The sequence below is a fragment of the Bubalus kerabau genome, chromosome 10, assembly GCF_029407905.1.
Source record: "Bubalus kerabau isolate K-KA32 ecotype Philippines breed swamp buffalo chromosome 10, PCC_UOA_SB_1v2, whole genome shotgun sequence".
NCBI lineage: Eukaryota > Metazoa > Chordata > Mammalia > Artiodactyla > Bovidae > Bubalus > Bubalus kerabau.
The window spans coordinates 34427717-34453527 of NC_073633.1; the positions used below are offsets into that span (position 1 = coordinate 34427717).

A 25811-nucleotide genomic window follows, 5' to 3' on the forward strand; every position below is an offset into this window, starting at 1 on the left:
CTGAGCCATCCGAGGAGCCCCAAGAAAAGCCAGGAGATGGAAGGGAAAATACCGCCCCTGGTGACAGGGGTGATGCAGAGCTCAGTGGAGAAAGTCCTCAAAGAACTCTGCAGGAGATAAGCTGCAAGTTGGAACCCGACAAAGGTGGCCTTCACACAGAGCACAGCCCTTGCCAGCGAGAAGCGGGAGAAAAAGGTTCCATGGCTCCAGCTGTGGTAGCAGACCAGGACTCAAGTGGTGGTGTCACCGAGAACACCTCTTCTAAAAAAGAAGTCCCTGGAGAGAAGTCCTTCCAGCTTCCAGCTTTTTTCAGTGGGCTTCGTGTGCTGAAGAAGGGAGCCACAACCGAGGGCGGGGAGACCATCACTGAAATTAAACCAAAGGATGGGGACCTGGCTTTGCTCAAGTTGACCCAACCAGTCCAGCGGTCCCTAGCACAGGCAGGGCCTCCAGCAGTGAAAACGGGAGAGAAAACAAGCTATCCAAAGGCCACTCCCACTCTCCTGGAGCAGCTCTCTCAGCTGCTCAACATTGACGTCCCCAAAGCTGAACCGAAGCCAGAAGACCCTGAACAGCTCAAGGGGGAAGAGATGGGCTGTGGTGCACCTCAGGAGAGCCAGAGCGACCCTGGAGAAGCCCAAACCCAGGGAGGAGAGGTCAAGCCAAAGCCTCCAGAAACTGCCTTGGAGGCCTTTAAAGCCTTATTCATCCGTCCCCCCAAAAAGGAGACCACCGCTGACACCTCTGAGCTGGAAGCTCTCAAGCGCAAGATGAGGCATGAGAAGGAGTCCCTAAGAGCTGTGTTTGAGCGGTCAAGGTCAAGGCCTGCGGATGGCCCCTCAGATTCCAAAAGCGTACGTAGCAGTTGGGTTGTGTGATTTGTCATCAAGTGTTATGTGGCCATGTTTCTTTTCAGGTTTCCTGTCAAAGAGGATCTTAGTTACCTACTCTTAGTGACACTCCTCTAGGTGAAACATGATATAATCAAGTGGTCCTTATAAGGAGTCTGGAGTTGGACATTTTGGAGTTGGAGTATTTTCTTTCTTTCTTATATTTCTCTGGATTGTTGTAAGAAAGGTGTGCAGATCAGAAAGGGAAACTGTCACTCTGAGTTTAAGCATTAATAGTAAATGTGCTTATAAAACCCAGGCAGCATCAGAATCAATGCAATATGGAAATGTAGCCCAGACTTCCTTCCCATTTAATTAATTATACCTCTGTGAAAACTGTATTTTTCCTTTGAAAATTGGTCACTTGGCCAAATACATGTTTGTGATGTGATTAAAATGTTCTGTGTTGGTTATAAGATATCCTGATTGAGGACTGGGTTTAGAATGAGACCTGGGTTATAATTCTAACTCCACCAATTACTGGTTGGGTGACCTTGATCTCCTCTAAGCCTCAATCTCTTCATCAGCAAAATGATGAAAATAATTTTATATGGTAGTATTGAAGAATAAATGAAGTTAGCACATGGTAACCATCTAATTAGTGAAAACTGTTACAGTTGTTTAAAAAAGTATTCAGGAAATTTGTAAGGACTAGCAAGCACTTCGGAGAAGGCAATGGCACCCCACTCCAGTACTCTTGCCTGGAAAATCCCATGGACGGAGGAGCCTGGTAGGCTGTAGTCCATGGGGTTGCTGGGAGTCGGACACGACTGAGCGACTTCACTTTCACTTTTCACTCTCATGCATTGGAGAAGGAAATGGCAACCCACTCCAGTGCTCTTGCCTGGAAAATCCCAGGGACGGGGGAGCCTGGTGGGCTGCCATCTATGGGGTCGCACAGAGTCAGACACGACTGAAGCGACTTAGCAGCAGCAGCAGCAGCAGCAAGCACTTGTTCAGTGGATCTTAAAAGTTCATAAGGGCAGTGAGGAGAATTTTTTGCATAGTTTCACCTTGAATATAATTATCATTCCCTCATACATTTGATCAGTTAAAATGTTAAATTTAAGGTCTTTAGAAAAGTTAGCTTGGGTTGCAGTTAAAAACTAAATACAATATAGCATTCTTCTGGTTGTAAAATCAACCCCTGTAAAAATAGCTTGAATGTGACAGCCATTTCATTCTTTTTTAAGATTTGGGAGAATGGCACTGAAACATGTAAAATATCATGTATGAAACGAGTAGCCAGTCCAGGTTCGATGCACGATACTGGATGCTTGGGGCTAGTGCACTGGGATGACCCAGAGGGAGGGTATGGGGAGGGAGGAAGGAGGAGGGTTCAGGATGGGGAACACATGTATACCTGTGGCAGATTCATTTTGATATATGGCAAAACTAATACAATTTTGTAAAGTTTAAAAATAAAATAAAATTAAAAAAAATAAAAAAGAATTGATCAATGTGAATGTCTTAGAGAAGTGTTATCTTGACCTAGAACTAATCTTCATGGAAAGTGCAAAGCTGGTTTATATCTTTAACCCTGGAGTTGTTTGGGCAATATTTGTAAACATACCTATAAATGTACCAAATTACAGTATAAATGTACCAGGTTATAGTACATCTGTATCTTCAGCTCAAAGTGTATTTATGGTTTTTTAAAAGAGTTACGTGCTAAAAATCACTTATTGAAGGTTGTGTAATACTTGGCCTTAAGTTGTTTTGTTTTTCCACTCCAGCTGATCACTTTATGTTTCTGGAAAAGGATTGTATTGTAGTGAGTTGTTTCAGTTGCAGCGAGTGAGAGCAGTATGCAACTCAGGGTTTAGTTGGCTCTGGTCACATTTTATTGAACTTAAACTTTTCTCTGCCCACTTTTCCAACAGCCTGACCACAGCCCCACTGAGCAGGATGATAGGATTCCTGGCAGACTCCAGGCTGTCTGGCCACCACCGAAGACAAAGGACACAGAAGAAAAAGTGGGATTGAAGTACACTGAAGCAGGTGATGTGAAAAGAAGCCAGGTCTCAGAAATGAATCTCTTGCTGCATTGGCTTTTTAGTTCTAGCTCAGTAGACTCTGAGAATTGGAGTTTTTGTTTCATTATAAAATGCAATGCTCAAGGCTTTTCTTTTTGGTTTCGATGTTACATTGACCCCTGGCACACTTATCAGGAATGAATCTCTTAGAGATGAAAGGTGAATGCAGTGAAATGAATGAAGTGGGGGGCACTTGTGTAAAGGAGGAGAACCTTGGGGGAACTAATGGAGAAGGTAGATTACAGATTCTTCAGGAAGCGGGTGGTTGGCCCTCAGAGAGTGTGTGAGCCGACAGGGCTTCTGGCAGAGGCAGAGTGTGAGTCTCCAGAGCTGGAATACGATTTGTTCTTTGTCTTCAAGTAATGCTTTTGAGCCACAGGAACCTTGTGCAGAGTGAATGTACAGATACCATCAGTTACTCTTTCACTTTTGTTAAACAAAGCTTTATTTAATGCATGGCCAATTTCGAAGCAATCTAACTCCCTGGAAATCTTCCCCAGAGCTTTGCTTGAACGTATTTAAGTAGAATGGGAATCTAGATATTTTTACTTTTTAAGTGAAGGGTTCACATGAAATTAAAAAAAAAAAAAAAGAAAAGAAAAGAATGGGAGGAGGTTACGTCTTAATTGTATATATGTGTGTTTTTATGTATCTCTGAGGAAACCTCTTTGTCTTCTTCCTGATATTTGAAGATTTCTTGCATAGGCTTCCATTTTGCTGATTGTCTTAGGTATCTGTATATATTACCAGTCTGTATGGCTATACAAAAGAAGTACTTCTTTCAGTTCTTATTGATTGACTGGTTGACATAAGTGGATCAAAGTTTGGATGGTTTAGTAATCCACAGGCTTTTTGAAAGATGATAAAGTTACAATCAGTAAGTGATGGCACAAATGGATCTGAATTCTAGCCTCCACGTACACAGTTGCAAACTTCTGACTACCCCCAAGACAACGACTTGATGACATTTTTTTCTGACCTGCTTGACTTACAGAGTGAAAGCTATGATAACCTTGGTGAAAATGTGTATTACAATTTCGTTCTTCTTGCCTACATTTGATTTTTCCAAAATCAGAATGCTTATGACTGCAATACTGACCACCTACCAAGTTGTCTTTTCCATAATCTGGCAGTTTGAACAGTCAAAAGTCCTGAAGCTCCCTTTAGTGAAAAACCAGAATCCTCTGAGTTCTTATTCCCAGTGTATAATGGGGTGGCAGTCTTCCTTGTGATAATGAGCATTTGCTGAGTAGAGAAAGAAAGGTCCTAAATGACTTTTCAGTCTATGTCAAATCACATTTGGGGGCATTTATACTCTATAGAGATTCCCGAGTATTGCTTTCTCTCCTCTTCTGTTTCTAGAAGCTCAGAGGAATCCTGTCATTACCTTGCTGTGTAATTACACCGAAAGTCAGTAGCTTTCCAAGCTCTCTGTCTTTTTTTGGTCATGAAATGTGTGTTCACAGAGCAATCTAAGGTCTGGGATTAGATGAGGGAAAAGGAGGGGGGAAGCAATGAATAGTAACAGTCCTCTTGGGTGCGTTCTGCTGGTACAAGGACAGCTTGCTGCAGAGAGAAGACTGACTGTTGTCTGGAGAAGGCATCTCGGTCCCCAGCGGGTTCCCATGGGTGGCAGTCCTGTGGCTCACTTTCTGTGCTCCCAGGTCTGGTGCTTATTTTCTTATGAACCTTGTAGCAGTAATTACTCTGCTGATAACACTTTACGGAGTATTAAAGCAGATACCCTATGCCTGCAGGAAACTTCTTTTTACTCCATGACTCAATACCAACATATGGTTGCCTTGTCATTTATTGCTAATCTTGAGGAAGTTAACACTTGCCTTGTGATTTTAAGTTCTGTTGTTGAGAAATCTGGAGTCTTATAAGCACGTAGTTTATAACTGAATACATTTTGTGGTATTTCCATTGGTTTCCCTGCCCTTAGGGAAGTAGGGAGCACAGAGATAGAAAAATGAGATCCAAAATATTTTAGGGTGTTCGAAGTGCTTTTAATTTTTCCTGGCATGTATAATTCATTTAGTGAAATGGGATAGCATTCGTATTTCAAGTATGCTATTGACTCAGATGATAAAGAATCTGTCTGCAATGCAGGAGACTTGGGTTCCATCCCTGGGTTAGGAAGATCCCCTGGAGAAGGGAATGGTTATCCTCTCTAGTATTCTTGCTTGGAGAATCCCATGAACAGAGGAGCCTTGCGGGCTACAGTTCACGGGGTCACGAAGAGCCAGACACAACTGAGTGATTAAGCACACAGATGTAAGAGTTCTGCGCTGTCAGCGTCGGAGCCCAGTCCTCGGCAGGGCTGGCCCAGAGGTGTTTTTTCCACCTTGAATCTCTCACTGTCCTTGTGCTGCTCTTGGCTACTTTGGATGTGCTGCTGCTTGTGTTTCCCTCTGTTGAGAGTTCATCGTTCAGTGATGTCTTTCTGAGGGCTTAGGTGGTCATCTGATATAGTCAGATCACTTTTGTTCAAGGATAAAAAGAAAGAGCTGATCTAAGGGAAGCTGTCCCTTTAAACTATGGCTTCTGGAGCCCTCGTCGCCATGTGAGAGAAGCTGACCACTGTTGCTGGTGCCAGCTGTCAAGGGTGCACTCTTCTGCCACTGCCAAAGCCATCAGCAGCATGTATAGCTGCTGACACGGCAACAAACTCACTCCCTCGGCAGCTAAAGCTTTTGGCTCCCACTGGAGCCTCTGCTGCCATTCTGATGACGCTGCATCCACCATCAAGGGCCCTTCCACTGCCAGTCTCTGAGCTCTCAGAGCCCAGGTGATGTGCCAGTTGAGAGGGGCACTAGCGCCCACCAGAGCTGTCACTCAAGGGACTTGGGCAGGTTGGAGTTGACCTCTACCAGGGAGGGTCCCCTGTGTTCATTCACACAGTATTTGAATCGCTCTGCTCAAATGAGAAAGAATCCCTTTTCCCAAGCCCTGTACTGTCCTTTCATACATTATTAGCAATGCAGTTCTGCTTTGTGCTTGGGATGCCTCAAAGCTATTGTGAGTGAAAAGAGCATTCTCTCTCCCCTGCCCCCCATCCCCTCCCCCACCCCAGCATTCCTTGGAATTGGACTGGGGACTATAATCTAAGTGACAGCCCTCATGTTCACAGAATTGTCTTTCCTCCTCCTCCTGAGTACAGAAGTTTGCTCTCGAAACAAGCTTGTGGGATAGTCTGGCTCTTTTTAGGAGGAATTTTTCAGTGGGCTCATCACATTCTTAAATGGTTAAGTCAGGTTGAGTCCCTGCCGCGTTCCTGCACTGCAGACCAGAAACATCTGGGTGGAGAAAACTTGATTACCTTGTGAAGCCCAGGGCTAAGTAAAACCAAGTCACAACCAAGTGAAAAGGTGTGAAACAATACAAGGGGAACCTAAACGAAAAAAAAGTCAATGTCTACCTTTAAGTTTAATGCTGCAAAAGCTGTTTGTCTTATCAGAGATAGATCCCCAGGGATCTCTTCTGTTCCTCCTCTAACAGGCTGTCCTATCTGTGGTGAGGTTACTTAAGGGTTTGTAACGGGCCCAATGTCTTCTAAAAAAAAAAAAAAAAAAAAAAAAAAAGATTGGACATAATAAGGATCTAGGTATCATAGAATAGTCAAATAATAGAGGTAACATGGGGTTAAACTTTTATCTCAAACTTGAAAGAATTTTATAGACCCTATTAGGCTACTTTTTTTTTTTTTTTTTCCCATTTTGCTTTATGGAGAATAAATGCACTTAGCTATACTTATTTTGTCTTTGGATAATTCTGTATACTATTACTGTATCAGCCAGGGTCTTGTCAGGGATCAAGTGAGGATGATTTGATTGACAGTTTGTTGGAGATGGTTTACAAAGGTGTGGATGGGGTTTGGGAAAAGCAGTGAGAGATGGAGCAGCTCTCTGGGGCTAGTAATCATGGGAGGAGTTTACAGCCCAGGCAGGGCCAGGTGAAGCTGCTAGAAAACCCATAATGTCAGAGGGAGGCTGAGTGGTGTGGAGGGGGCTACCCAACAGGAGTCGTGGCCTTCAGTGGAGGGATGCAGCAAGTCCATGGTGACCTGCCCGTGGGAGGGAGCTGGGGGAATGAATGCTCTGACTTTCTTCTCCTGCTCTCTGGTCTCCTGCCATCTCTCCTCTTGGCCAAATCCAAAGAGAAGTTAGTGGACTGGGATCTGCTTTAGGCCAGACAGCAGAGCCCAGAAAAAGACCCAGAAGGGGCGAGAGTGGATCTGGGAGGCAAATGAAAGACACCCAGCACAGTTACACTGCTGGCTGACTCCAGGTGAAAGAAGGTTCTGAAGCCCGACAGTCTGTGCAAAGAATTGGCACACACGTACCACATCGTTCCTGACCACATCATAGGGCGTGAAGAAAAGCTCCTCCCTTGTATCCTGTGGGAGGGTATGTTTTCTGCTCCAGTCAGTTCATAGAAAAAGACAATGGCTATTACTCAGAGCCTTGCCCTGTGCACTCCTACTTCACCTTAGTATAGAGGCTTTGTTTACTGATCTCAGAAAATCTTCCATAGGCTTTCAGTGGTTTCCCAATATTACAAAATAAAATAAGTTTGGAAATATCTAGAAATAACACAGAGTAAAACAGAATCTCTAAATTGTGTTTCATAGAGATATCATCTCCAGCATTTTGAATGGTGATAGTCCTGTGTGAATTTAATACTTAAAATTTTTTTATCACACTGTACAGACTGCTTTTTATACTTGAAAATGTGACTTATCTTTGATTTCTGCATTGAACAATGATTAATTTGTAGATTTCATTTTTTGAAATGTATAATGATGAAAATAACATAAATAGTTTATCGGTGTTTTCTTTATTTAGGATACATTGCTTGTGCAATGGCTAAATAAAAGTATTTATGCCTTTTTCAGGTTTTTATGCATGTTAATTGCCAAACTTAATTTTCTTATCTAAAGTTGTTCAGTATGAAATCAATACTTTTAAAACACTGAAATTATTTTTTCCTCTTATTTGCGTTCTATTTTACTTGTATTTTCTGGTGTATAGAAATTTAAGATGTTTATATAATCAAATCTACTCTCATTTTATTGTATGGCCTTTCTTTTGGCTTCAGAGGACTTCCCCTACTCAAATATCAGCTTTATGTTTAAATTTCTTAAGTGATTTCTTTCTACCTCTTCTTTCCTTCTCTTCTTTTTGTCCATTTCATATTGAAAACTTATTTCAGGGCCTAGCCTGCAGTAGAGAGCTAATGGCAGCTTCCGGTTTTGTAAGTAGCTAATTGTATAGCAAGCTTCTGGAGTAATTATTCCTCTCCAGGATAAGTTTAGGACAGTATTGAGCTTTCTTTTCTCTTTGTGTTTGGATTTTGTACCAGTATCTTCATTATTGTACCTATATAATATATCTCAGAATCTGTTCAAGTTCCCAGGCATACTTCCAAAAAATTTTTTGTTTCTTATTTTTTTCTTCCAGAAAACTTTAGCTTACTTAGTCTTATTTTGAAAGACTCCCTTTGGGACTTTTATTGGAATTGCATTATTTATAAATTAATGTGAAGGTGGGAATGAGAATCGAAATCTTTAAAATGCTTAGTATTTCTTACCAGGAACATATCTTTAAACCTATTTAAGTTTTCTTTTCTGACTTAATAAACTAAATAAATGGATACATAGGGGTATATCTTGTATTGTGTCTAAATGTATTCCCAGGCATGTTATTTTTTGAAAAAAAAAAAAAAAAAATTGATGTGAAACTGTATCTTGTGATTACTTTTCCTTAAAGTCAAATGCATTCCTTCTAATCTAGTGAGTCACACTCACTGGATACTCAAATTTTTCTCCTGAGGTCAGGGCTGGCCTGAGTGAAGGGCATGTTTGGACCATCTGATCTCAGGGGTACTGTTCCTTAGTTTTACTCTGGTTGGTGATTCTTAGTATTCTGAGACCCCTTAAAAGGCTAATGATGATAGAAAGCTATGGAAGAAGACATTGCAGTTAATTTTGCATCTACAGTCTTTCAGACCCTCCTCCTCACCCCACAACCATCTGTGGACACCCTCCCCCACCTCCTGCCACGTCCCCAGGTTTAGATGAAGAACCTTTGCTGCAAATGCTCAGCCTAGAGCTGGGCCTCCTTTCCTCTTCGTCTCCTATTTTGTGTTATAACGAATGACCTGAAACATTTCTTTCATTATTATTTAAGTATTAGGATATTTAAAAAGTACACCATCATACTGTGTACTTCAACATCCGAAGAGGAAATGAAGCTAATGTGTGTGAGATTAAAATGGTACCATTTAGGAAACTGGCAGTCACTTAATTACCCAAGAAAAAAATGGAGAAAAAAAGGACAAAGAAAGCAAGCCCTCATGTTTTCCCAAAATAAAATGAACTATGCGTCTTTAGTTTCTCTTTCAGCGTGCATCTGGAACTGCCCTTCTCTCCCCTGGCTGTACCTCAGAGCTGGCCTGGGACTGGGGGCTGGCACAAGGACCACCATACTCAAGGAACACTGTGGCTTATGTAGTAAATAGAACCTAACAGCAGGCACCAGGGTTACTGTGAGTGGGCAAGTTGTCAGTGCATATGGCATCTCTTTGGGCTTATTCACACCACCCAGAACCTTGGAGTAGCTCAGGAGCGTCCCTATTTGGACTAATTTAGGTAACCCATTCCTCAGCTTGATAATAAAGATCCGCCTACTTTCTGGTTTGTTTCTAATTTAGGTTCCCTTGCTTATAAAGTGATAGAGCTGTTTGCCACCCTTCCTGGTGAGTCAGACGTTCTCATCTCCACCAGCCAGGGAGAGCTATAAATATCTTGGAATATTTCATCGGCCTCTAGTACTTTTAAAAACTTCATTCATAGCTAAGAAGCTATGTTAGCCATGAATGGATTTTCCTTTAATATCATATGTCCATTCAGATTTTCCTAAGTGTCTTCTTTCATGGTCTAGGCAATAGGTTAGTTCATTGTATATTTCACAGGACTTTGTGACATGTTACCATCACTTGCATGGAGTTAGGGTGATGGTCCAGAAATTGGAAGCTGTGCCAATGGTCCAGGAAAACTTTGCATCTTATACTGAGAAATCAGAGGTGACACAAGTGTTACAGGCTTCTACTATGTGTCTGGGAGCTGTGGGGGAGGGAGACTGACTTCCTGAACACAAATGGGAACTAAGAATTGATATTTAGCAGAGGGAATTCCAAAATGTGGACCAGTGACTCAGGAATCATATGTTGTGTCCTAGGAAATATTAGTAAAGGTCTTTAGCTCAGAGGACGAAAAGCAAGAGATCAAAATACAGAATCTGAAACTTTAGAATATTAAGAATTTAGAGATACAAGCATCTCAGAAATTGTGTGATTAATCCTATTAGTTTTACAAATGAGAGCCAGAGAGGTTATGACTTATGGAAAGATACATGTAATTAATAAGAGAGCTGAAATGACAGAAGAAAGAGAAGAACCACAGCTTCAAGTCGGGGATAGGGGTGGTGGAATGCATTGGAGACTGAGTAATGTTTTTTTTTTTTTTCCTGCCAACATACAACAATTAAAGCTCCAGCAAGGAAAGCACATGGGAACAGGAACATTTAAGAATTATACTGATTATTAAAAAAACAAAAAAACAAAGTATTATAGCACTGGAGTGAGTCTATCTGAATAATAAAGGAGAGATATGGGTACCATGCCAGCTCACCAGACACATCCACAGAAATTAACTGGGTCATTTCATGCTGCTTTTTGACTCATAAAAATTGTTAATAGGAATTTTAATGGTATCTTTAATATGGTCTAGCCTCACTTAAGCAATGTAAAGCAAATAAAAATGCTTCTGGTTTGTGAATTCTTGCAAAGTTCAGGTGGGGCTCATGGAGCTCAGTTTGTATGCTGAAATGCAGGGTGCATGTTATTTGATTTTAGGAGGTACAGGAACAAATGTTTTTATTTTAATGGTTGTGTATTTCAGTAGTCTTATGATGTTTTAGAGAAAATAAAACAAGCACTAAAATCCACTTTGAAGCTTCTTTTGGGGAGGTGAGGCTGATATGATATGCCATATCCTGTGCCACATTTTCACAAATACCTCCTTTCATTATTATTATTTTTTTTTTTTTTACTGAAAATTTTATCCAGGTGACCTCATTTTTCTTCTGTTTTTCAAATCTATTGCCAGCTGCCCAGTGTTTGTTCTCTGGATCCTCCACCAAGCACCACTCTACCATTCCAACCTCTGTACCCTCCCCTCTACCATTCCCCCTACAACACACATCTTTCACTTGCATTGAATTCTTTCCTCTGGTCCACCTTTACTGTTCTGGGATCACCCACCAGCTCAGCCAAGAAAGGGCACTCACTCTTTGAGATCCCTCCTCCCAGAAACAGCAGTTGGGACATGGTGAATGTTTTCCTCTTTGATAGAAAGAACAAATGACTGTATTTCTGACTAGTAACTAAAGCAAAGGTTCCATGGCTAAACTCTTGAGCCCTCTTTCCCAGAGGAAGGAGTGAGAATGTAAGATGGGAAAAGTAGAAGATGATCTCAGAGAGAAAGAAATTGAACCAGGGAAATCTTAGGGATGTGCTTAAGTTTGGTATTTCCTTTACTTTGGGTTTCATAGGTTTGGGCATCAAATAGAGTTGAGTTTGAAGCTTGGCTCTTCCATGTACTAACTGTTTAAAAAGAGCAATGATGATAATTTAAAATAATTATTGTAAAGATAAAATGAGATAATATATGAAATTCAGTGGCATCACAACTAGCTTATTATGTTATTTATTTTTTGACCACACCAAGCAGCTTGCAGGGTCTTAGATCCCCAATCAGGGATTGTACCTGGGTCCATGGCACGAAAGCATGGAGTCCTAACCACTGGATCGCCAAGGTGTGTGTGTGTGTGCATGCGTGTATGCTCAGTTGTGTCTGACTCTGTGACCCCATAAACTGTAAGCAACCAGGCTCCTGTGTCCATGGAATTTTACAGGAAAGAATACTGGAGTGGGTCGCCATTCCTACTCCAGGGGATCTTCCTGACCCAGGGATCAAACCTGCATCTCTTGCATCTCCTGCATTTGTTGGCGGATTCTTTACCATTGTGCCACGTGGGAAGCCTGGATTGTCAAGGAATTCCCACAATTGGCTTTCTAAAAAAACAGTTTAGGTTGAAGTGTAGCATACATATGGAAAATTGCTCATATTACAAGTGCTGATGAAAAAATCACTCAACCTCAGAAAGAAATGGAAAATTTTATTTGAGCCAAATTAAAAGGATTGGAAAAGACTCTGATGCTGGGAGGGATTGAGGGCAGGGGGAGAAGGGGACGACAGAGGATGAGATGGCTGGATGGCATCACCGACTCGATGGATGTGAGTCTGAGTGAACTCCGGGAGTTGGTGATGGACAGGGAGGCCTGGCATGCTGCAATTCATGGGGTCGCAAAGAGTCAGCGACTGAACGACTGAACAGAACTGAAAACTTAAAACCTGGGAATAGACTTTCAGAACTCTCCAAGAACTGTTCTGCCCATTAGAGAGAGTAGTGGATCTTGAGTCATGACCACCTTACAAGATTAAGGAAGGGTGTTCCTAAGGAGTAATCTTGTTGATGCTCGGAGAATGTTATTTATATGGTTGAGTAGTTCTTTCTTCTGATGGAAAGGTTTGGTCAATGTGTAATGCATATACACAATATACAGTAGAGGGGAGAGAGGAAGCCAAAGTCCAAAGAAAAAATGTAATTTGTAAATTTTCCTTGACTTGCTTTAGAATACAAATTTTTATTTCATCACAAATAGTATAATAGCTCCATGAATTATAACAAAGTGAACATAACCACCATGCAAATCAAGAAATAGTCCATTGCCTACAACCCCAAGGCCCCTATCTTGCCCCCTTCCTATCACAGCTACCTTTGTCCTCCAAAGAAATCACAGTTCTGACTTCTAACACTATAGATTAGTTTCAGTGCTTCTGAACCTAAATGGATTCATTTTGTGTCTGGCTGCTTTCCTTCAACATTAAGCTTGTGAGAACCAAACATGTAATCGTAGATACCTGTAATCTACTTGTTTTCATTGTTCTATACCACTTCACTGTATGAATGTATTGCAATGTGTTTATTCATCCATGATGGACCTTCATGTTATCCTCAGTTTGGGGCTATTATGAGTATGTTGCTGTTCATTTTCTTGTATGTGTCTTTTGGCACACAAAGGAACACATTTCTCCTTGGTACATACTGGGGAGTGGAGTTTCTAGTCATAGGATATGTCTGTATTCAGCGTCAGTTGTTGTTCAGTTGCTGAGTCATGTCTGACTCTTTGCAACCCCATGGACTGCAGCACCCCAGGCTTCCCTGTCTTTCATTATTTCCCAGAGTTTGCTCAAACTCATGTCCATTCTGTTGATGATACCATCCAACCATTTCATCCTCGGTTGCCCCCTTCTCCTCCTGCTCTCAATCTTTCCCAGCATCACAGTCTTTTTCCAGGGAGTTGGCTCTTTGCATCAGGTGGCGAAAGTCCTGGGGCTTCAGCTTCCACATCAGTTTTTCCAATGAATACTTGTAGTTGATTTCCTTTAGGATCAACTGGTTTGATCTCATTGCTGTCCATGGGACTCTCAAGAGTTGTCCGCAGCACCACAATTCAAAAACATCAATTCTTCAGTGTTAGTTCAGTTCAGTCGCTCAGTCGCGTCTGACTCTTTGCAACCCCATGAATCGCAGCACACCAGGCCTCCCTGTCCATCACCAACTCCCGGAGTTTACCCAAACTGAGTCCATTGAGTTGGTGATGCTATCCAGCCATCTCATCCTCTGTCATCCCCTTCTCCTCCTGCCCCCAATCCCTCCCAGCATCAGGGTTTTTTCCAATTAGTCAACTCTTCGCATGAGGTGGCCAAAGTACTGGAGTTTCCCCTTTAGCATCAGTCCTTCCAGTGAACACTTAGGACCGATCTCCTTTTGAATGGACTGGGTATATCTCCTTGCAGTCCAAGGGACTCTCAAGAGTCTTCTCCAACACCACAGTTCAAAATCATCAATTCTTTGGCGCTCAGCTTTCTTCACAGTCCAACTCTCACATCCATACATGACCACTGGAAATACCATAACCTTGACTAGACGGACCTTTGTTGACAAAGTAATGTCTCTGCTTTTGAATGTGCTATCTAGGCTGGTCATAACTTTCCTTCCAAGGAGTAAGCGTTGTTTAATTTCATGGCTGCAGTCACCATCTGCAGTGATTTGGGAGCCCCAAAAAATAAAGTCTGACACTATTTCCACTGTTTCCCCATCTATTTCCCATGAAGTGATGGGACCGGATGCCATGATCTTAGTTTTCTGAATGTTGAGCTTTAAGCCAGCTTTTTCACTCTCCTCTTTCACTTTCATCAAGAGGCTTTTTAGTTCCTCTTCAGTTTCTGCCATAAGGGTGGTGTCATCTGCACATCTGAAGTTATTGATATTTCTCTGGCCAATCTTGATTCCAGCTTGTGCTTCTTCCAGCCCAGCATTTTTCATGATGTACTCTGCATATAAGTTAAATAGGCAGGGTGACAATATACAGCCTTGACGTACTCCTTTTCCTATGTGGAACCAGTCTGTTGTTCCATGTCCAGTTCTAACTGTTGCTTCCTGATCTGCATACAGATTTCTCAAGAGGCAGGTCAGGTGGTCTGGTATTCCCATCTCTTTCAGAATTTCTGCAGTTTATTGTGATCCAGACAGTCAAGGGCTTTGGCATAGTCAATAAAGCAGAAATAGACGTTTTCTGGAACTCTCTTGCTTTTTCAATGATCCAGCGGATGTTGGCAAGTTGATCTCTGGTTCCTCTGCCTTTTCTAAAACCAGCTTGAACATCAATGTTAGTAGATGATACCAAATACTTTTCCAAAATGATGGTATCAATTTGTATTCCCATCTTAAAACATCACAGTTCCGATTGTGCCACATCTTTGCCAACATTTGGTTTGGTTGATTTTTCTAATTCAAGCCAGTCTGTTGTTAACTGCTGTTTCCCAGTTAAGCACTTTTTCATATGCTTATTGACCATTGGATCTCCTGTTTTATAAAGTGCCTGTTCGAATCACTTGTTCATTTTTAATAAGTAGATTCTTTTTTATTATTTTACACAGAAGTTATTTGTATATGCTGGATATTAGCCATTTGGTTAAATATGTTTGAAGTATTTTCTCTTACTCTCTGGATGAGCTTTTCATTATCTTGATGGTACCTTTTGATGAATAGAAATTCTCACTTTTATTATAATCATTCTTGTCCTATCATTAGCGTATTTTAAGCCTTCTTAAAATAATCCTTTCCTAAGTCAGTCATGAAAATACTCTCTCATAAAGGTATTAATGTTCTTCATTTGTCTTTAAACTTTTACAATATACTGGGCATTGATTTTTGTGTACAAGTTGAGGTGGAGATCCAGTTTGTTTTTTCTATATCAAAATTATCTGGAATTATTTACTGAGAAACCCACCTTCCTCCCCTGGACACTGTATTCTGTTCCAGTGTTCTCTAGATTTATCTAACCTTGTAACAGTGTAGCACTGTCTTAATGGCAACTATAATAAATCATGATCTACTAGAGTGTGTCCTTTAACCTTGGTTATTCTCAGCAGTTTGTATTTGCATATACATTTTAAAATGACTTTATTAACTTGGACATTGTGGTTTTGATTGCATTGACATCTTTACAATACTGAGTTTTTAATTCCATATAGTATGTATATCTTTTCTATAAATATTTGTATATTGTCTTTTCTGATTTCTCTGTTCAGTTTTCTTTGTGGAGGTTTTAATGTCCCTTAAATCGTTTCCTAAGTATTCTAAAGTTTTGATGCAGTTGTGCACATTTAAAAAAATTCCATGTAATGACTTTTTGTCAGAATGTCTCTCTCAATAAAATAGTTACTGGAATTATTGAACTCTTTCCTTTTTAATGAACCTTTTAACTTTTAGAATCTTTCACTGTTGCAAACAGTGCTTTAATGAAATTATTATATATCTATTTGTGCATACCAGTGAGTGTTTCGATAGGATAGGAGTGGAATTTTTAAGAGTTCCTGCCCGTTTTAAATGCTGATAGATACTACACAGCTGCCCTCTCAAAATATGAAACCCATTAATACTCAGCTAAAACAAGAAGGTCCTTTACTCACATTTCACCAGTATTCATTTAATTTATGCCAATCTAAGGTTAAAAATTGCATACCACTATTTTTAATTTGTATTTCTCCGATACTCGCATAGTTGGACGTCTTTTCACTGTCTTTTGTGACTTGTTTGCTTGTGTTCTTTGCCCTTTTGTAAATTGGGTCATTCTCTATTCTTACTGATTTAAAAGGAGGTGTTTATATAAGTCCACCAGGACTTCCCTGGTGGCTCAGATGGTAAAGCGTCTGCCTGCAATGCGGGAGACCTGGGTTCAATCCCTGGGTCGGGAAGACCTGGAGAAGGAAATGGCAACCCATTCCAATATTCTTGCCTGGAAAATCCCATGGATGGAGGAACCTGGTGGGCTACAGTCCATGGGGTGGCAAAGAGTCAGACACGACTGAGCAACTTCACTTTCACTTTTATATGTTAAGGGAATTAGTCCTTGATTTCCTTATATATACAAGTGTAAATATATATCACAATCCTAGTCTTTAGCTTGCCATTTCTTTTACCTTTTGCTGTCATTCATTATATGGAAATTTTGTTTTATGTAGTCATATCTTTTCAGGGAGTTGTTGTTTTTATTGTTGTTGGTCTTAAGGAAGCCTTCCCCAACCTAAACTTGAACAATATATGTATTTTAACTCATATGCATATATATTTAGATTTTATTCAGTCTGCAATTTATTTCTGTGTGTGGCATACATAAAGGTATGATATGGGTGACAGTGTGCTTAGCTTATAGAATCTGTTTTTGATTTTGTTTCCATCTTAGTTCTAATTTTTCAGTCGAGAGTCTTAGAATTTTTTTTTATAGACAAATGATGACAATTTGCGTTTGTTATAAAATGGATATAAAATTTATCATCTTAACCATGAAAATTTTTTTATCACTTACTCAAAACATTTATTAACACTCTGTAAATGTAGCACATATGGTTTACCTAAGGGTGAATAGAAGTTAGCCATTTTAAGTAGAGTTCAGTAGTGTTAAGTATATTTATGTTGTGTAACAGATATCTAGGACTTTTTCATTTTCATACCTGAAACTGTACACATTAAGCAACTGTTCATTTCTCTTGTTTTCCCAAACTCTGGCAACCACTACCTTATTTTCTATTTTATGAATTTGACTATTTCAGGTGCCTCATATAAGTGGAATCATACAGTATTTGTCTTTGTGTGACTGGTTTATTTCACTTTGCATAATGTCCTCAAGATTCATCCCTGTGTTAAAATGTATCAGATTCTTCTCCATTTTTAAGGTTGAATAATATTCTACTATATATGGTCTGTACCACATTTTCTTTATCTATCCATCAATAAACACTTGGGTTGCTTCTACTTTGAGCTATTGTTAATAATGCTGCTATGACCATAAATGTACAAATATTTCCTTGGGACCCTGCTTTGAATTCTTTTGAGTATATACTAGAGGTGGGATCGCCGGATCATATGACAGTTTTATTTTACTTTGAAGGCGCCTCCATACTGCTTTTCATAGCTGCTAAATGATACATTGCTACTGTATTGTGCAAGTTCCAATTTATCCACCTTGTCAACACTTGTTACTTTCTGATTTTTTTATTTGTTTAGTAGTAGCCACCTCAATCAGTGTATTGTCTCATTGTGTTTAGATTTGAATTTCTCTAATTATTCAGATCAGATCAGATCAGTCACTCAGTCGTGTCCGACTCTTTGCGACCCCATGAATCGCAGCACGCCAGGCCTCCTTGTCCATCACCAACTCCCGGAGTTCACTCAGACTCACGTCCATCGAGTCAGTGATGCCATCCAGCCATCTCATCCTCTGTCGTCCCCTTCTCCTCCTGCCCCCAATCCCTCCCAGCATCAGAGTCTTTTCCAATGAGTCAACTCTTCGCATGAGGTGGCCAAAGGACTGGAGTTTCAGCTTTAGCATCCTTCCTTCCAAAGAAATCCCAGGGCTGATCTCCTTCAGAATGGACTGGTTGGATCTCCTTGCAGTCCAAGGGACTCTCAAGAGTCTTCTCCAACACTACAGTTCAAGAGCATCAATTCTTTGGCGCTCAGCCTTCTTCACAGTCTAACTCTCACATCCATACATGACCATAGGAAAAACCATAGCCTTGACTAGACGAACCTTTGTTGGCAAAGTAATGTCTCTGCTTTTAAATATGCTATCTAGGTTGGTCATAACTTTCCTTCCAAGGAGTGCTGTTGAATGTCTTCTTATGTGCCTGTTGGTCACTGGTGTATCTTCTATGGATGAATGTCTATTCAAATACTATTGCCCATTTTTAGTCAAATTTTTAACTAGAAAAAAAAAAAAAACAGATTGTTGCCTATCTCTTTTTATGGACTTTTTCTATTGACTAGAGCCTCCAAAACAAAGCTAGAAACATAGAACTTAGTAGACTTCCTTGTGCTATTCCTGATTTTATTGACTTCCATCTAATATTTTCCAGTTAAGCATTATGCTGGTTGGACATTTTTTGGTCAGTAGCTTTTATCAAGTTAAGGAATGATATTTTTATATCTGGGCTTCTAAGTGTTGAAATCACAAAAAGTAGTTTGAGTTTTATATGTGAGGGATATATTTATTGAAATGACTGTGTGATTCATGTTTTAAAAAATCTGAATATCCAGTAATTACATTTTAAATTCATTAGTGTGGAATCTTCTCTGTACTATCTCATCATGATGAAAGACTGAATTTGATTTGCTGATTTTCTGGTCATTTTAAATAAAGAAAAGTCTTAGCCAAATGTAATAAATTTTGTGTATTCAAGATAAGGTAATCTAAAGGAAACTCTGGAGACATTCTTCATATTTTAAGTAGCAAAGTGTACAGTGACTGCAATGGAGCAATGGATTTGTTAAGATGAAAACAACAGCGAAATGGGTTTTAGATCTGCTCCTTGTGTTTTTCTCTGATGTTATTTTTTCCTTAGCATTAAGATTCCTTCTTCAGTGTACTACCAATCAAACTAAGTGGAAGTGAACTTTGAAAAGCAGCTCTATTGTGTGTTAAGTTACATGGTACAGCTAGGACAACTCCTGGGGGATTTCCCTTGACTTACTTAGAACACATGTTCTATCTTGTATTGTAATCTTAGAAGTTGCAGGTAACTGGCAATAAAATCAGAGTTACTGTTGCTTCTAGATCATATCTAACTCTTATTTAGTAACATCTAGCACATTGTAAGTGTCTAATTCATTATCAATTCCACTATTCCAATTAATAATATATGTGCATTTATTTAGCAAATATTTACTGAGTGTCTGTTATATACTGGTGAGTTTGATAGATGCTTGGAGTTCAAAGATGAATGAGGCAAGATCCTTTTGCTCAAGCAACTCAGAGGTAGTAGGTAGGTGATGGAGAGTAACCTAGGGGAGAGAGAGGTGAAATGTATACAAATAAGTGCAGTAAAATAGTCTAATGCTCTTATTGAAGTGTGTCTACCATATTGCAGAACACAGAGGAGAGCATGATCGAATCCTATTTGGGGCAACTAGGACAGGCCTCTTGAGCAGACATGGAAAATAGTAGTCTGGATAAGTCATGGGGAAGCAAGGTAGACCAAACGGTCAGAGGAAAGATGGAGCAGAGCTTGTTTGAAGAATAGTGGATAGTTTATTTTGACTGATAGATAAGAGGTAAAGGGAAAGATATACAAGGACATTATGCCTGTAAACTTGGAGGAGGCCAGGTCTTTAGGGGAGAGAAAAATATGGTGTTATGCTGTGCCTGAGGACCTCGGGCCATAGATACTGGGGAGAACTGTTGAAAGGTTTTAGGCAGGGGAGTAACAGAACCAAATGCAAATATTGTAGGACTACTTTAGAGATATTGAGGATGAGTATGGATCTGGGAAGGAGGTGAGTGGCTACTGAGGGAAGTAGACCAGTTTGGTGTGATCCTTGTAGTGACCCAGAGGATAGATGATAGAGGCAATCAATGATTTCTACTTTCTTGTGAACACATACATTTAAAAAAAATGTTATTTTTGATATTCAGCAATAATGGAATCAGAGTTAATAAAAAAAATTCTAGATACTCTTGGTTGCATTTTAGGTGATGGCTTATACCTTTTGCTAAGCCCTAATAATTTGAATTCATTGCCTGTGAAGCCTGTAATGAATGTGTGACTTAGTAGCAATATATAGTTATCCTTATGGCTTACTTGGTAGCTCAGTGGTAGAGAATCCACTGATTATGGATTGTCCAATACATGGATAAAATATGTGTTCAGCTCTAGGTCAATTTGCTTGAAACAAACATACAAAACCAGTTGTCTAAAACCAGTTCACCTGGATTAGTATTATCAACCACTTATTTCTGTCTTCGGGGTTTCCCTGGTAGCTCAGCAGTAAAGAATGCCTGCAGTACAGGAGACTCAGGAGACATAGGTTGGATCCCTGGGTCAGGAAGATCCCCTGAAGAAGGAAATGGCAACCTACTCTAGTATTTGTGCCAGGAAAATTCCGTGAACAGAGGAGCCTGGCAGACTACAGTCTGTGGGGTCACAAAGAGTCAAACACGACTGAGTGCACACACACACACACACATTTCTGTCTTCAACAGCAAATAATTATGTTTGCAACACTCAAGCACAATAACCCACTGCTGACCCACCAGGGACTTTCTGTGATGAGCCACGTTCTTCCTGAGGACATCAATTGCTCCTTCCTGGTCAACAAAGTCAATATTTGCAATCAAACTTGGAAAACCATTTACCTCTGCTTCTTTCTCTTCACATTCTACCCATCCTTCCCCCAGTTCCAGAAAGCCTTTGACTATCCCACCCTCTCATGAGCGTCTCTGAATCCCTTGGTCACTAGGTCCTACCTGTGATAGGTCTTCTATTATTGAATTTTTATTCAAATCACACATCATTTAACATTTTATGTGTTTGTTTTGTGTCCCAGTTTGTTTCTCAGTCTCTAGTGAGGCAGGAAGTAATCTGGGGAGCCTTTTAATTCAGATAATACCGATATCTGGAGTAGGTCCATGAATCGGCCTTTTTCACATGACGCACAGGTACTTTGAATATAGAGCTAGATCAGTAGTCTTCAAATGCGGGATGCAGAAGGACCCTCCAAGGGGTGGGGGGGGGCATGGATAATTTTGAGCAATTTACCTTCCATATCCTCAACTTTCAATAGTGTTTTCTTTTAAGTTTATCTATCCATCCCTTTTCGGCTGCACCGGGTCTTTGTTACTGCTCAGGCCTCCGTAGCTGCAGTGAGTGGGGACCACTCTCCAGCCGCGGTGTGTGGGCTTCCCATTACAGTGGCCTCTCTTGTTGCAGAGCGCAGGCTCAAGGCCTCCGTGGTTGTGGCTCCCGGACTCCAAAGTACAGGCTCAGTAGTTGTGGTTCACGGACTTGGTTTTTCCGTAGCGTGTGGGATCCTCCCCGATCAGGGATTGAACCTGAGGCTCCTGCATTGGCAGGTGGATTCTCTACCACCGAGCCACCAGGGAAGCCCTTCTTAAATTAGTACTTTCTTAATTTAAATGGACCTCTAACCAATTTATAAAGGGAAAGTATTTAACCTATTCCCAAAGTTGGCTGTACTTGTTCAGGTGTAAAAACCACCAGGGTGTCAAAGGATAATTCCAAGTAATGGTATCCATGAAGCCTTCTTTGTTAGAGCACCAGAAGTTTCAGTCTATCCATTCCAATAAGAGTTATATTTCCAAATGAATTTTATTGTTTAATAATGATCACATTTCAATATGTTTTCATAGGTTAGATAGTAAAATTTTTTTGATAACTTAGCCCAAAAGTAAATGTAAAACTGGGCTTCCCACATGGCTCAGTAGTAAAGAATCTGCCTGCCAATGCAGGAGACACTGGTTTGATCCCTGGGTTGAGAAGATCCCCTGGAGAAGGAAATGGCATCCCACTCCAGTATTCTTGCCTGGAAAATCCCATGGACGGAAGAGCCTGGCAGGGCTACAGTCAGACACAAGTTAGTAACTAAACAACAACAACAAAACCTAAAACTGATCGTGATCAGAGGAAAGTTTTAAAAATCATTTTTGTATTTTTATTCCTTGAAAATTATAAAAGGGTGAATAATAGTCATTCAAGTATAAAAAAGCTATTTTGTTTTTTTGGGGGGTTCCTTTTTTATTGGAGGATACTTGCATTATTACTAAATTCTGTTAAAAGTAACTGAAATATTTAAAAAGGAAATAAAAGAACCAGGTAAAATTTCTGAATGTTAAAGCCATTTGTTCACAGCCTTTTAAAACAGATAATGCTGAGTGGCAAATTATGATATTATTAGATTCCATTAACTACATTTAAAAAATTAGTAGTTTCACTTTTCAGATCAGTATTTATAAATTGTCCTGTTTAAACTTACAGTGACAAGTTTCAAATGTCAGTTTAGAATGTGTGAGTTTATTTTTTTAGAGAAATTGTAGTGGGTGCGTGAGCAAGAGTTTGAAGAGGACTGTTCTAGTTTGTACTTTGAAAAATGCTGCATCAGAATCACCAGTGACCATGTAAAAAATGTAGCTCCCTGGGTCTGATCCAGGAATGATCATGTGTGTGATAATAGCTGACATTTATTTAGTTCCATGTGCCAAAGCAAGTGAAAACGGCAGGTTCATTTCTACAAAATGTGTCAATTCTGTTTGCCTTTCCTGAGGGCATGGCAGAGCTCTATTCCCTGTGGCTTACTGCCTGGTTCTCAGTGGCCATAACCAGAGCCTAAGGTTACAGAGGACACAGCCAATTCCCTCAAGTATGAGCCTGCTCAGAGAACTTGCTCCCCTCCCTTCCCACCCGTGCACTTGTGGAGTTGGCCCATCTTTAGACAGTCTCAGAGAAGAAGCTTCTGGACTCTCTCCCCAACCTCCTCACACCTTTCCCCTTCTCACCCAAACTCAGATCAGTTGTAGGGTGTTTGAAGGAGAGTGGGATGGTCAATGTCACTACCAGGAACAAACAGATTCTGTCCTGTTGTGCTGTACCTGGAGGAGCTTCCTGCTTCTGTGTCAGGTATGAGCTGAGCTTCCAGCACACTGAGCCAGATCTCTGGGGGATCAGCGAGATGGGAGTGTGGTCTCTGTTTTGCTTTGTTCCTTTTCTTTCTTTAAAGTGGATCACTGCTTTTATTTGTTTGTTTTATTAATTTTTTGAAGTATAATTGATTTAAAATACTGTTTCAGATATACAGCAGTTATTCAGTTATATACATACATATATGATTTATATATATTTGTATATTTATTATCTTTTATATTATTTCCCATTACAGGTTATTACAAACTATTGAGTATAGTTCCTTGTGCTAAATAGCAGATCATTGTTGTTTATATGTTTTGTTTATAATAATTGTTGCTGTTCAGTTGCTCAGTCATGTCTGACTCTTTGCAACCCCATGGACTGCAGCATTCCAGGCTTCTCTGTTCTTCACTGTCTCCCGGACTTTGCCCAACTCATGTCCATTGAGTTGGTGATGCCATCCAACCATCTCATCCTCTGTCACCCCTTTCTCTCCTGCCCTCAATCTTTCCCGGCTTCAGGGTCTTTTCCGATGAATCAGCTCTTTACATCAGGTGGCCAAAGTATTGGAGCTTCAACTTCAGCATCAATCCTTGCAATGAATATTCAGGACTGATTTCCTTTAAGATTGACTGATTTGATCTCCTTGCTGTCCAAGGGACTCTCAAGAGTCTTCTCCATCACCACAATTTGAAAGCATTGATTCTTTGGTGCTCAGCTTTCTTTTTTGTCCAACTCTCACATCCATCCATGACTACTAGAAAATCCATAGCTTTGACTATACGGACCTTTGTAGACAAAGTGATGTTTCTGCTTTTTAATATGCTGTCTGGATTTGTCAAAGCTTTTCTTCCAAGGAGCAAGCGTCTTTTAATTACACGGCTATAGTCACCACCCACAGTGCTTTTGGAGTCCAAGAAAATAGTCTATCACTGTTTCCACTTTTTCCCCATGTATTTGCCATGAAGTGATGGGACCAGATGCCATGGTCTTAGTTTTTTGAATGCTGAGCTTTAAGTCAGCTTTTTCACTCTCTCCTTTCACCCTGATCAAGAGGCTCTTTACTTCCTCTTTGCTTTCTGCCATTAGCATGTTATCATCTGCATATCTGAGATTGTTGCTGTTTCTCCCAGCAGTCTTGGTGGCAGCCTTTGAATCATTCAGCCCACATTTCACATGATGTATTCTGCATAGACGTTAAATAAACAGGGTTAAATATACAGCCTTGACGTACTCCTTTCCCAATTAACGTGTATCTGTTAATCCCCAATTCCTAATTTATCCCTCTCCACTGTTTCTCCTTTGGTAATCATAAGTTAGTTTTCTATGTCTGTGAGTCTGTTTTAGTTTTGTGAGTTCATCAGTATCATTTTTTAAGATTCCACATATAAGTGATATCATATGATATTTGTCTTTCTCTGATTTCTTTCACGTGGTCTGATAATCTCTGTGTCCATCCATGTTGCTGCAAATAGCATCATTTCATTCTTTTTTTATGGCTGTGTAATATTCTGTTGTATATATGTACCATATCTTCTTAGACCAATCATCTGCTTACAGGCAGTTGGGTTGTTTCTGTGTCTTGGCAGTTGTGAATAGTGCTGCAATGAATGATGATGTGCATGTATGTTTTTGAGTTAGACTTTTTGTCTTTTCTTGATGTATGCCCAGAGATGGGATTATGGGGTTGTATAATAACTCTATTTTTAGTTTTTTAAGGAATCTCCATACTGTTATTCATAGTGGCGGCACGTTTTACATTCCCACTAACAGGATAGGAGGGTCCCCTTTCTCCATACCCTCTTTAGCATTCATTATTTGTAGATGTTTTGATGATGTTCATTCTTACTGGTATGTTTTGATCTTTGATTTCATTGTAGTTTTTATCTTGTCACATGCCTGTTAACCATCTCTGTTTTCTTTGGAGAAATGTCTATTCAGGTGTTCTCCCATTTTTTGATGGGATTGCTTATTTTTTGACGTGGAGCTGTATGACATGTTTGTATATTTTGGAAATTAATTGGCAGTTGCATTGCTTGCAGATATTTTTCTCCCATTCCATAGGTTGTCTTTTCATTTTATGTATGGTTTCCTTTGCTATACGAAAGCTTTTAAGTTTAATTAAGTCTCATTTGTTTATTTCCATTACTCTAGGAGATAGTTCCAAAAATATATTGCTGCCATTTGTGTTTTGCCTATGTTTTTCTCCAGGAATTTTATAGTATCCAGTCTTACATTTAGAATGTTCATCCATTTTGATTTTTATTTTTGTGTACAATGTTAGGGAATGTTCTAATTTTATCCTTTTATATGTAACTGTCCAGTTTTCTCAGCTCCACTAATCTCCACTATTCTCTATTGTATATGCTTGCCTCCTTTGTCTTAGACTAATTACAATAAGTGTGTGAGTTTATTTCTGGGTTTTCTGTGCTGTTATATTGATCTGTGTGTCAGTTTTTGTGCCAGTGTGATATTGTTTTGATTATTATAACTTTGTACTATTTAGTTTGAAGCCAGGGAAAGTGATTCCTCCAGTTCTGTTCTTCTTTCTTAAGGTTGTTTTGGCTATTCAGTATTCTTAATTTTGATAAGGACCAGAAATAAGTCAGTTGCTACAAAGTTCAAAGTCATTTTTAAAACTAGTTGTGGAATGGTTACAACCCTGATAAGGTATATAGAACAAAGAATAGAAGGAGTACGGCAAAATGCGAACAG

General features: G+C 39.9%; 1 protein-coding gene across 19 annotated transcripts in view; it reads left to right on the forward strand.

The window, feature by feature from the left end:
* Window positions 1-25811, forward strand: part of FMN1 (formin 1) — a 497917-nt gene that overhangs the window by 159598 nt on the left and 312508 nt on the right. For 17 of the 19 annotated variants that reach the window (XM_055537259.1, XM_055537263.1, XM_055537262.1 and 14 more), the window contains one exon: window positions 2774-2891. The exons of 1 other annotated variant lie outside the window; for it this stretch is intronic. In XM_055537259.1, the coding sequence (XP_055393234.1) occupies window positions 2774-2891 (118 nt within the window). Of the gene's footprint in view, window positions 1-2773; window positions 2892-17750; window positions 18828-25811 lie in introns of those variants that run through there. One more of the 19 variants, XM_055537276.1, reaches the window with a different exon arrangement.